At 40.1% G+C, this 12,511-nt stretch overlaps 1 protein-coding gene across 1 annotated transcript in view; it reads left to right on the plus strand.

The window, feature by feature from the left end:
* Positions 1 to 12,383, plus strand: part of LOC133968807 (cadherin-18-like) — a 131,062-nt gene extending 118,679 nt beyond the window's left edge. Inside the window, exons 10-11 of the mRNA XM_062405019.1 lie at positions 5,675 to 5,944; positions 9,473 to 12,383. Of these exons, the coding sequence (XP_062261003.1) occupies positions 5,675 to 5,944; positions 9,473 to 10,128 (926 nt within the window). The 3' untranslated portion in view covers positions 10,129 to 12,383. The remainder of the gene's footprint in view (positions 1 to 5,674; positions 5,945 to 9,472) is intronic.
* The last annotated feature ends 128 nt before the right edge of the window (positions 12,384 to 12,511 follow it).

Below are 12,511 nucleotides of genomic sequence, written 5' to 3' on the forward strand. Positions count from 1 at the left end.
TGACATCCACAGCTGCCTGTGTGTGTGTCAGTTCTTCACCAAGCAGGCCGGACTGCAATGTGGGGGAAGGATTTTACCCCAAAAGGCAACATGAAAGTGAATTGTGCTCACTCTTGAGCTCGACTTGAATCTTAGTTGACTGATGATTAGTATCTTCGACTTCCCCTTATTTCTTGGCAGATGTTTTAACAGTCACAGATGTGACAGTCAGGATGACGGAGGTGCAGTGGTCAGCACTATTGCCTTACAGCAATATGGGTTTGAGGCATAGTTTGGTCAGGAGTTTGCATGTTCTCCTTGTGCATGTATGGGTTTCCTCACGGTGCTGTGACGGTACATGGACAAAAAAAATGAAAATGAGCAAAAGCCCTTTTATCATGGTTTCAAGCTTTTGCATCATCAACCCATAAAATATATCTATAAGTAAAGCAACCTGAGGGGAGGACAGACCTGTGCCTCGTGTTGTTGCATAGTGTGATGGCCACTGTGAAACAATTCTTTAATCCTATCTTCATAACCTGTTATGCTGTTTTACATTTTGATGGCAAAGGTAATCAGTTGTTGAAACATGTTTTTAAAGATTGTAATGTATAAATGAATGATGAGTCAAATTCCATTTATCTTTTGTGGTCCGCACTCTGGGGTTTATCAGGTTGTGCATCAAGTCACTGTATTTCTGTTTAAACCAGATAATGATCTTTTCTTTACCTTAAGCAGCATCTAAACCTACCATACAAAAGTTGAATAATGCCATAGTACAAGGTGTATTTAAGGCTATATCAAGATGAGTTATTTTAGTACGTCATCAGTGAACATTTGACTCATTTACCATTTAACTGTCTATAATATTACAGAGCTGATGTATTCCTCAGATTAGTATGTGGTCACGATGTCCTATTAGCTGTTCCTGAGGAAAAACATACACAGTAACAATCCCACAGTTCTCCCACCTGTAGGCTCTTTGGATTATTGTTAGCTGAAGGGATACAGGTTATGGTTTCTCTGTGAGGTTTTCTGCAATCAAATAGTACAGTTGTTATGATTGAACTCTACTTTATTTACTTACTTGCTTGAAATACTTTAAAACATTTGGTAAGCATCATATTTTTCCTTAAGGAGGTTATGTTTTCACTCATCATTCAAACTACTGGATGGATTAGAGAAGTTCAAGAACATAAACCTCTGACATGAAGAAGCTTGTGAACTAAGTGATTAAAAGCCGTCTACACAGATCAAGATCAGTGCCGTTTCACATGTTGCACATTTCAGGAAATCAGATGCACCGACCAGGCCTGAGCGGCTTTCCCAAAATATATATGACTGATGATTGGACAGTGAAGTTTGATTTATTAATAATAAAACATTTCTCATCATTGCAACATTAGAAATCTTAATGGTTGTTTACCAGTTTTATGTGGCTCTGGGGTAAATCTGGTTTGTACGGGGAGTTCAATCCCCCCTAAGATTCCTTGTCGATCACAAGCTGCAATATTAAACTGATCAATTTAAAAATTCCAAAACGTGAACAGCCACAATCTGTGGTTGTTCACAATCTCTCGCACATGCGAGTAAGGTGCATTACTGAACAAAGATGCCATCTTAGGTATAAATGGCATTTCATTGACCCAGGGGCCAACAACGCAATAATTGTCACTGTATGACGAGTGGCTTAGTACATCTAAAATCTGTAAAAAGACAAGCTAATTCTCTGTTCAAGCAGAAGACGAGTTACACCATCCTCCTTGTCCCCTTATTCTTCTTCACATTATCTCTGTGTGCACACGTGTGCTGTTAATTTATCGGACTATAATGTATGGAGCCCCGTTCAATTCTTTCCCTCCTTCCCCCTGTCCTCCTTCACGGTCACCTCTGGAACTTAATGAAGCCAAATTAAAGATCTAGTTGTTCTCACTTAAAGGTTATTCTCTAGTGAATGGCAGACATCAGAGCGGATAAAAAATCTATAGAAATGTGTCACAACAGAGGTAATTGCAAGTTGGCCGCTGATAAAATCTACAGCCAAGGTCTATTTGAAGCAGGCAGGATCCCTAGCCACCCATTACTTGAGAATTGGTGGTATTTAGGAAACCTGTAGGGTCCCGGTTGAATGAGGTTTGTAATGTTCTGGACTTCAAGCTCAACAGCTGACGTTGGATGAAAAACTGAGACAAGCAGCTCTTATCTAGTTGTTATGGTGTGATTTGGGCTTACACCAGCTTTGCTTGTACCCCCGTCACAAAAACGTCTTAGAGTCTGTCGCTTGCTGTTTTTCTTGAGCAGAGAATGGAGTATAAATCAAATTGAATCGAATTATAGAGCTTGTGTTAATAAGCCATATGGATCATTTTGTGGGTTTACTGGGCACTGCTATTATCCGGTCGCTTTATTACCTCATTTTACTTCCAGCGACTTTCTCTGGTTTTTAAGCTCCAACTCTCATTTCCTAAAATGGCCTCCCTCCTTTCCTCTTTCCCTCCTTTCACATATTTTTTAATTTGCCTCTTTCACACACACACACACACACTCACACACTACTCTCCCCCTTACTCCTCCCTCAGTTTATTCCTCTCTTGACTCTCCCTCCATCGTTCATTTGAACATATTTCCACCTCCCCCTCTCTCCAGGGCTGTTGCAGTTGTTTCCCGTCATCACACTTGTGCTGCAAGTATCACCACTCTCTCCTCCTCTCCGCACCACCTCTCAGTCGGGAGAGGATCGATGCTGCTGTTGAGAGAGCTCACCTCTGCTCCACTTTCTACCAATTATATGTTGTTTACTAATTCAGTTTTTGTCCTTTAATCTTCTCCTGTGTGTCAGCGCATCCTCCTCTCTGACCTCCCACAGCCCTTGTTGCATTGGGCACTAACAGCATGGTCAACACACAGGGATACAGCTTGCATCTTGTTCTATGTTCTGATCATATGTCGACAAGTTATCACAATAATAAAGGTTCAAAATGGACATCAAGCCTTTCTGAAAACATTTATTTTACTTTAGACATTTCCGGGTTATTATACCCCAGCTTTTTTACCATTTACAGAGACACAGGGGACTGTTATCTGAGCAATTTATAGTAAAGGGAACAGATGATCTTTTTGGAACAGTATATGGATGATTACAAAGAAAATGTTTGAAAATAAGTGGAAATTCAAGAGAGAGCAGCCACGTGAGAGCATCAAGTGATGTACAGGGCCCTGAAGACTCCGGTTATTACAACTCATGATTCCTCTATCTCATTAATAAACAACTAGAGACCCACAACACACCTAATGGTTTTAGGAAGGATTGTTGCAAAGGTGGTCTTTCAGTGCTATATAAATACAAGCAACAGTTTCTTTAATTCAGTTATTTTCATGTGACAGTGGAATATTGCAGTATGGGACATCAAATGCAATTGTTTGATAATCTAACAAGATGACAGGCAGTTTTATGGTTTTAATAAGTGCATTGTTGATAAGTAACACGGTTCAAATGTTTTAGTAAATACATAACTGCAAGTCGGCACAGAACCCTTTGACTGCTGCTCGGAAAAGTATTGCTAACATAGCTGAGTGTTATAGCGTGGAGCTTTACCGGTGTAACTGGACTACCTTTAAAATGTAAATTTAATTTAAAAACACAATCCTGGTTATGACACTGAAGTCTGTTTGTCTGTGGTTCATATATATCAAGAACAGTTAGTTCTATATGCTATAATTCAGGGTTGTTAGGCCCTAAGGAAGTGCAGTGTTGAATTTCTGTGAGATTTAGTCACGTTCAATATTAATGAACCTTTCAGATAACCAGGTGACCAGCATTCTGCAGAAACAACAGCCGAGGTAGGGTTATTAACAGAAGTCATCAAAGTTTAACTATATAATTCCATCCTTCTGTTTCCGACTAAAATCCAGTGAATTGGAGACAGCTTGTCAAATGGAGGACAAAAGACAAGTCCTTTGATAAATTAAGATGCCTACGTGTATCTGTTTGTGTGTGTGTGTGTGTGTGTGTGTGTGTGTGTGTTTGTGTGTTCACCCAGAGGCTCCATGCAAGTCAGCAGGACACACAATGTAAATTAAGATATAAAGATGTGCAGAGTCCAGCGGGCACTGCCGGAATACATTACAAATTCCCAACACAAATGCAAACACATATATACACATTCCTCTGTCTGCTAGCTGACGTGCTTCATCATAGCTGGGAGCTCCCCAGGGCAGTTGGGTTGTACAATGCTTTGTAAGATACACTCTTAATACATATTCAACAGTTGTGTATCTTCTCTCGGCACTGCCTCAATTTATTCATTGTCATGATGACCAGCATCGCTGCGTTGAATGTCAAGTGGAACCGGCCTGCAGACATTTAGAATGACATGAACAGACATATGTATATATACATACATACATACATATATACTTTTCATGTTTGGTTGTTTATGACTCATAATAAAAATTCTCAATAAATCCTGACATCAAAGTTTAGATAAAGGGGAGGTAGGGGGATCAACATTTACAAAAAATATAATAAGATGTTTAAATGGGAATGCGAAAGGTGTCCAGCCATTTCCTTTTTAAATCTGGGACACTTCCTTGGTTTTACGTCAGATGCTCTGCCAAAGTCCTTGTTTCTACAGCGTTCTCTGTTGCTACAGTTGCTGCCCTCTTCAGCGCTGACAAATGTGCTGTTTGAAATGAAATATTGCATCTCTATCATTGTTCAAGCCGAGTATCTTCTGTTTACACAGAAGATATGGAACACGAGTGATTTCAATGAGTTTTAGCCCTATATATATATTTATATGGCATCACAAAGGGCTCATTCCAGGCTAGGTCACAATTATGGATTTGGACTTTAAAATAATGTCAGTTGCTTCATCTTTGGCCTGGGCTGTGTCTAATGCACCATGACTCCACATATTGAGGAACTGCGTGAGCAACTTCAAAGAGATTGAAGTACACAAGCATCAGTACGCAACTGAACATGAGCTGAAACACACATGAAGCCATGGTTAGGAGGTGTAGGCACATCCCACATAATTCATCATTTATTCTACTTTGCATCTTAAAACAGACAGGCAAGAGATTCTGACACCAGGAGGACAAAACTTCACCAAACTGCAAGAATAAACTTCACTTAACACTAGATTCAGATGCAGCCCAAATAATTGACTTTGGATCAGCATGACTGGTGTAAAACCTGGCCAAACCTGGGAATGGGTTTGTTTACCCTGATACAAAATGAGAAGAGGACCTCCAGTGACAAGAGATGTGACAGAAGAGGAATCTTCTTTGGCTAAAAATAAATACAATTTCATTAAAAGTTCATAATTTGTAATGGTTACTGATAATAAGCACCTTTGTACTTAGGAATTTTGATGAATGCTGTATTTCTTCATTGTACGTCTGAAATACCCCATTTTAGTCATTAAAGTCAATTATGTGCCCTGCTCCTACTGTACTCTACAAAATCATGTGGAGTGGTCCGTGATTATGGTGCCTATTTTTACTGAGCTTTCTGATTCAACTAACACCTTGTGTAATGTACTTGCCTAAAATACAGTTTCAAATCACACCTTTCTCCCACCTCTCTCATATCATTCAACCTCTCTTCTGTCATTCTCTTATCTTTCTTCCTTCATCCATCTCACCATCATCCTTCATACACCTTCTTTCCTTGCCCGCCTGCCGGCTACAGACAACACTGCCAGTATAGTGTCTCGTCGACGTGAAGGTTTCAGCCAGGACAGAGACCGGGAATTCTTCAGCCTGTTGGTGGTGGTGGCTGACGGCGGCGAGCCTCCTCTAAGCAGCACCACTACGCTCTCCCTCAGGGTGTGTGTTTGTCAGGGGAACACCAGGGGTCGCAACAGCCACAACATCTGTCAGGCCCAGGCCTTCCTGTCCTCAGCTGGTCTCAGCACGGGAGCCTTTGTTGCCATACTGCTGTGTATCGTCATATTATTAGGTAAGTTAGTGGTTGCATATGTCATGTATCGCATGCCTCATCCACAACATGGCCAATGGATTCCAGTTGCAATAGCACAACGTTAGTCCTTTAACACAACTAGACGTTTGATGGTTCCATCTACTTGTATCCAGCAAAAAGATTTGCTGCACTGTTCTGAGGGTAAATATAATTTTTTCCAATAACTGATTATAAAGAAAAGTTATGGCAGAATGATAACAATTAAGATCAACAGATCCGCTACAGAGTGAAGCTTTCTTTTCTATATAAACCAAGCACCTCATAAGGTATGCAACAAGAAAGTCTTTCAGCTGCATGTCACTTTCTTCTTCGGAAATTGGGTTTTGATCTGTGGTCAAGGTGTTGGTTCATAATGTGATCTGTGTATGTATGTAACTTCAGCCTTGACATAACAGATGGACAGGTTTTGGGACATCAGTTTGTACCTGCTATCTCTGCATTGGATATAAATGGTCTTTCTCCAAAAAATCCACAGATTCCCGTTTGATAGCTCGACCCCTGATCAATGGCTGCTGTGAGTGGTTTGGGTCTGGTGGTCATAGGTTCAAGTTGTCTGTTTCTAATGTTGATCCAGTTTCTGGTCCATGGTCCTCGCTCTTTCACTGATGTCCCTTATAGCCCTCATGTGTGAGGATGACTTCATGCATCCCCGTGTGGTTCTTGAGGGTGTGAGAGATCTTGATGTGTTGAAGTGCAGGCTTCTTGGTATTTGAGGATTTGTCAGATGTTCAGTCCATCTACCAAAAGGAACTCCACTAGGATGATTCTGATTTTTGGTTTTGCTTTAACTGCATCTTTTCAAGTCTTAAACTGGTGTGATATTCTCATCATTCATTCCCCAGTTGGGTTGGAATGCGCCACAGATATGCTGTGCTACCCTCCTCCTCTCTTTGATAAGATTTAGTCATTCTCACCACATTTCTTTTAGTCATAAGTTAAATGTTTATAGTTAAAGCTTCAATTATATTATTATTATTCAATTATAGTCCCTGTCAGTAGGCCTTCCTTCATCTTCCAACATTATCAATCACTTTACAGCGAAGTGACATTTTGAAAAATTATATTTTTTTGTTATACACAATGTATACAACACTTACTGGTGGAAACTGTATTTCCAAATCTCCATTTCGTGCTTAAAACATATAACCTCATGCACCATACATACTTGGCACTTACATCTCAACAGGAAGTAGAACACTGTGGAAAGTAGAACAATGAATTAGTAGCTTGGAATAGAAAGGATCAACCCCAGACACTGGTGATAGTGATAACGGAGCATGAGATGGGGGCTTCTCATAGGAGCTTCTGGTCTGTGGCAAAGAAATGCCTCCTTCCATTACTGAATAATCAGTGATCCCATGGGAGGATGCTTCTCCAGCCAACCTATATCCCAGGGTTGCGAGCTTCTGATAAAGCGCAAAGCTGCAGCAAGTGAAGCAGCTTAAAGAAGCATGCAATTGAAGGGGCCGATATATGTTTCTGCCTGTGGATGCTCAAAACAGTTGAATGCCCCACTCCAACGACGGAGATAACCCTTTAGCAGAAACCATAGCCTACGAAATTCGATGGTATATGCATTTTAAAAAGTTATCAGATTTACACATTTAAGCACAATAGGACATTACAGGGGGGCCGACAAACACACACAAAACGTTTACGGCTTGGGGATCAAGGTTTAAACATGGTTTAACTAACACCGCGAAAATGAAATGAAGGAGTAATGTCTATTTAAATAGCACTTTTCTAGTCTTGATGACCACTCGATGTGCTTCACAGTTCAGTATTACATTCACCCATTCACACACACATTGCTCACTCTAGGCGCACCACAAATACAACACCACAGTCACCACAGATCAAAACAGAAGGTGCTGGAAGTCATTAAGTCAGGATGTAATTTACAGCACAATGGACAGCTCCACCAAACTTTTAATAAAACAGATGTTATCGAAGTCTAGACTTTAACTACTGACACACACCATGAAGTACACGGAAATAACAAATGCCGCCAAGTAAAAAGACTCACATGAACATAAATCATAGGCCAAGTGATGGAAACCCTTCTGACACCACTGTGGCTCTCCGCTCTTATAATACAGTTAAAAACAACACAGTAAAATGGTATGGGCCACAAGCCACCCACAATAACAACACAACGGTAGGATATATTCTACAAGCTAAACAAGTTATGTTATAACATATACGCAATGAAATCATACAAGTAGAAATTAAAATTGTCAATAAACCTTTGTTGAGCGGTAGTGCATTAGTCCTCCAACCAGAAGGTCAGTGGTTTGATCCCAGTCTTCCCCATTTACATGCCGAAGTGTCCTTGGGCAAGATGCTGAACCCTGAATGGCCCCTAATATAATTTTTTTTTACGAATGAGTGTGTGAGTGGGTGAATGGAATTCTCAAGTACTTTGAGTGGTCTTCAAAACTAGAAAAGCTCTATATAAATACAGACCATTCAACCATCAACACACAGCTGCTAAATAGTAAACAGAATGTTTCCCTCAGCAGGAAAGGGTAACTCAGCCGTGCACTTAATGAATTCATCTGCCATCAGATCCAGGTACCCGTTTTATTAAAAGGCCACCGGCCTGAAAATGACCTTTAAGCTGCAGGATGTTACAGGGACAGTGAGGGTTTCCTTTGTTGGGTGATCTCTGGCAACATGGTTCTCAAGTCCTTAAGAAAATTCACTACATCCTGAAAAGACGCACGGCAGACTCCTCGTTGTTTTCCTATATCCGTTCAGTTAGCATGATGGAGTGTCAACAAGACTTCATTCCGAATACAAAATCCTCAACTCATGTGTTTGACTGCAGAAGGGCTAAATCTGCGATCCAGGAATGTAGATGCTGTATGAGCTTGAAGTATCTTACATTTCTTCTGCTGTTTGAAAAGGCAGCTGGGGACACATAGAGGGAATCCTCTATAGAGCATTTCAGTTCGACCTCCATGGTCTAATCGGTCTGAGAAGGATGTGGCCCCTGACTTTGGAATTCAGTTGAGAAATAGAGATGGTGCAGAGGTGAATATTCACGGTGCTGAAATGACGTCTCTTATGTTGCTTCAGTTATTATTTTATATTTTACTAAACAGAGTCAAAATCAGACTCAGTGCTTTTGCTTAAATACTTCATTTTACCTTCTAGCCACATTCATTGTTTTTTTTGTAGTCATCAATCTTTTCATGTTAAAAGTGGAGCTGTTCTTGTTCTCTTCTACATTTTTGTCACTAAACATGAAAGCTTATTCTCGCTCTCTTCACAGCCTTGCCTAGACTGAACACTTTGTAAATTATGACACATTCCCTTAAAAAATCGACTAAAAAGAAAAGAAGCACTTGGTTTACCAAGTATTATGAAGTGTGTCTTAATCCTCTAATATTTTTGCATTAATTTGTAGTACCGTGTTATTGAATGTCCCTGGTTTTCTATTATATTCTCTGTATGTTAACTTTTTCCTTTTATCCTTTCTTTTTCCCTTTCCCTTTTCCCCAGCCATAGTGATTATGTTCACACAGCTACGAAATAAAAAGGCGAGCAAAGAACCCTTGATTCTGTCTGAAGAGGACATCAGAGAAAACGTGGTGACCTACGACGACGAAGGAGGCGGGGAGGAGGACACAGAGGCCTTTGACATTGCTGCCCTTCGAAATCCCAAAGTCTCTGAGTCTCACAGGATGTTCCACGCCTACCTAGGCCAAAGACCAAGCCTTTGCAGAGAGGATGAAGAGTTTGAGGATGATGAGGAGGGGTCTGTGGTGGTGAGGAGGAGGAGAGCTCAGCAGGTAGATTATGGGAACTACAGCCCGGAGTCAGAACCTGCCTGGTTTATCATTGACTGCATTCCTCGAGAGCTCAGCCAATCAGCTCCTTCGCTTCTCTTGGATGGTCACGACATAATTCAGCAGATCCTCCAGCAAAAGGTGGCGGAAGCGGACTCGTACACGCGGGGCCCACCGTACGATTCACTTCAGACATACGCCTATGAAGGGCTTGGCTCCTTGGCCGGGTCAGTCAGCTCTTTGGGCCTGACAGCGGGTGTGCCCGAACTAAACTATGCAGACTTTGTGGACTGGAACCTAGAGAGGGAAACACTGGAGCCAGTAGCGGGAAAAAAGCTGGCTTCAGGCCAAGCTAACACAGAATCCTGAAGAAATCATCCAAAAGTTCATTTTTTTACTTTTGGCCAGATTATTACTTATGCCATTTAAAGTGCGAGGATACAAAATTACTGCTGCAAAAGGCTGGCAATCAGGAACTGTGGTATTGTGTTTAATCTGTGGATAAGCCATTTCCATCCAACAGCAGAGAAGAACCCACTGGCTGAGGGGAAACTGGGATAATACTCTTGCTTGAGTGCTGCGATGAGGGACAGAATGCTAAATGGCAGAAGACAAGTGTTTTAAAATGAAAAGTCTATTTGCATACACTTTTCTCCCTCTGCTCTGCTTGTTAGGTGAGTGAGTGTGAAAAGTACAGCTAGTCCTAAACCCAAAGGACTCTGCTCTTTATCTTAACTGTTGCTGACACTCCAGTCATTTAAAGCACAAGGACCCAGGGTGTGAGTTCCATGTCACCAGATTTATTGGGAAAATTAAGTTTTATTGATTTGTTTGCCAATTATTAAAACAATCATGAGGCTGGCTGGGATATATGTGATATCTGTAAACAAAGAGAAAGCTGCTGGTCTTACTGACAGGTGCACTCAAAGTAAGTTACAGACCCTACCCCTAATAATTGTTTTATTTTATTTATTATTATTAACTAATTCTTTAAAATCAAATTTAATTAGAATTTCAGTTTTTCCAATATGTTAACGTGCACATAATGTGAATAGGACCCTGAAACATCAGCTTCCTGGGTAATGCTAATTAGCTTTTATCATGATCTGAGTCAAAACCTTGAACCAGCTCTAGCCACTGCACAAACTTAACTCATCCGAAGCTTTCATAAATGCTAATTGTTAAATGTTTTCCCCAATTTTAAGAAGACATGTTATGCTTATATTCACGTTAATAATAAAAAAATTGGTTGTATTTGTAATACTTCACATGTTCTCATGTTCAGAAACACACATCAGTTTATCCATACTGTCTTTGCAGACCTTTTACATGCACAAAACCTATATGTAACAGGAAATAAATATTGAAAAAGCACAATATGTCCAGAGGACTTTGAAGGCATCAATCTCTGAATTACCCTCGTTATAAAATCTTTCTGTTTTTAACTGGTTTTGATCCTTCAATTTATCCACTGGCTGATTATCACCCTGGCAACATAACAACGATTATCACAGCTTTGCTATAAATACTTGACAAGGTGTCAGTAGAACCTGATGAGCCCATGGGTTTGCTCTCAATTACCACCTGTTACTGATTTTAATGATAACAAAAACATAGGATATTCTAATTGACCTCATGATCAAGTGTGACAGACTATCTCTCATCTCGTGGAAACATGTTTGGCAATGTGTCAACAAAGTGTTTAATCTGAGTGGAGGAATTGTTAAGACAATACTGTTAGAGTAAAATTTTTTTTTTCAGTTTTCACCTAGCTTTCTTGCATCAATTTCAGATCTGGATAATTCTATTCACGGGTCATTACAGTTCCCATAATCGTTGTTTCTGTTGTCATCACTCTCGACAGTAAACCTGCCCAACTAACCACAGTCACTTTAAAGTCAGTTTAATGTTGTTTTGCCCCATATCACACATCGCTCGGCCTCTAATAAAACAGAGAACAGTAAGCAGAGCTCATGATAATGGCTACAAATGAGATTTTATTAAAGTTGCTGCAGTGGAGAAGGTTTGCAAGAAATTCCTCTGAGCTGTATCTAAGACAGAGGTCAAGGACAAAGAGAGAGAGACTATAGAGGAGTCCTTGGTAAAACTGATGAGTGACTACCAGTTCATGATTACAACTAACTCACCACCCCTCAAATGGTTCTCAATCTTAATCCTGCTGATATCTGTAAATATGAAATTTATATATCAGTATGCATTTTTTTTCCCACTGGACTGAGGACTGTATCTTTCCTGAGTGGAAATAGATAAATACATCAACAGAGGAATATGATGAGGAAGACAGAAGAAATTAAGCCTATTTTCCCTGGTGTATATTTTTTATCGGTAAATAAAAAAGACCAGTGGTTTCAGAAAAAGCCGTTTGATTATGTGCATGAATTAGTTTTTTGATCCACACTGTATGTGCAATACTTTGAAAGTGCCAATTTTTTTTACTTATTTTTCTATGAATAGGTCTGGGATTCTCATTACGTGCCGTGATGAATATGTCTTTTCTCGACGCGCCAACTGACACTGCACTTTCTGTAAAAACAAAAAAGGAAAAAGTTCTTGCTTCTCTTTTTTTATTTTTCAGTGATTAACAGAAATAAACGACTCACAGAGATGGCATGAAAAGTTTTTAATTGGAGCCTCAGCATTATTCTACATGTAATCACTGGCTTCAAATGTGTCTGAGTGCAGCTCTTACAGTTATCAGGGGATTTGCAAATATGCAGGTTACAGCTTGTCT

Source organism: Platichthys flesus, chromosome 14, assembly GCF_949316205.1.
Source record: "Platichthys flesus chromosome 14, fPlaFle2.1, whole genome shotgun sequence".
NCBI lineage: Eukaryota > Metazoa > Chordata > Actinopteri > Pleuronectiformes > Pleuronectidae > Platichthys > Platichthys flesus.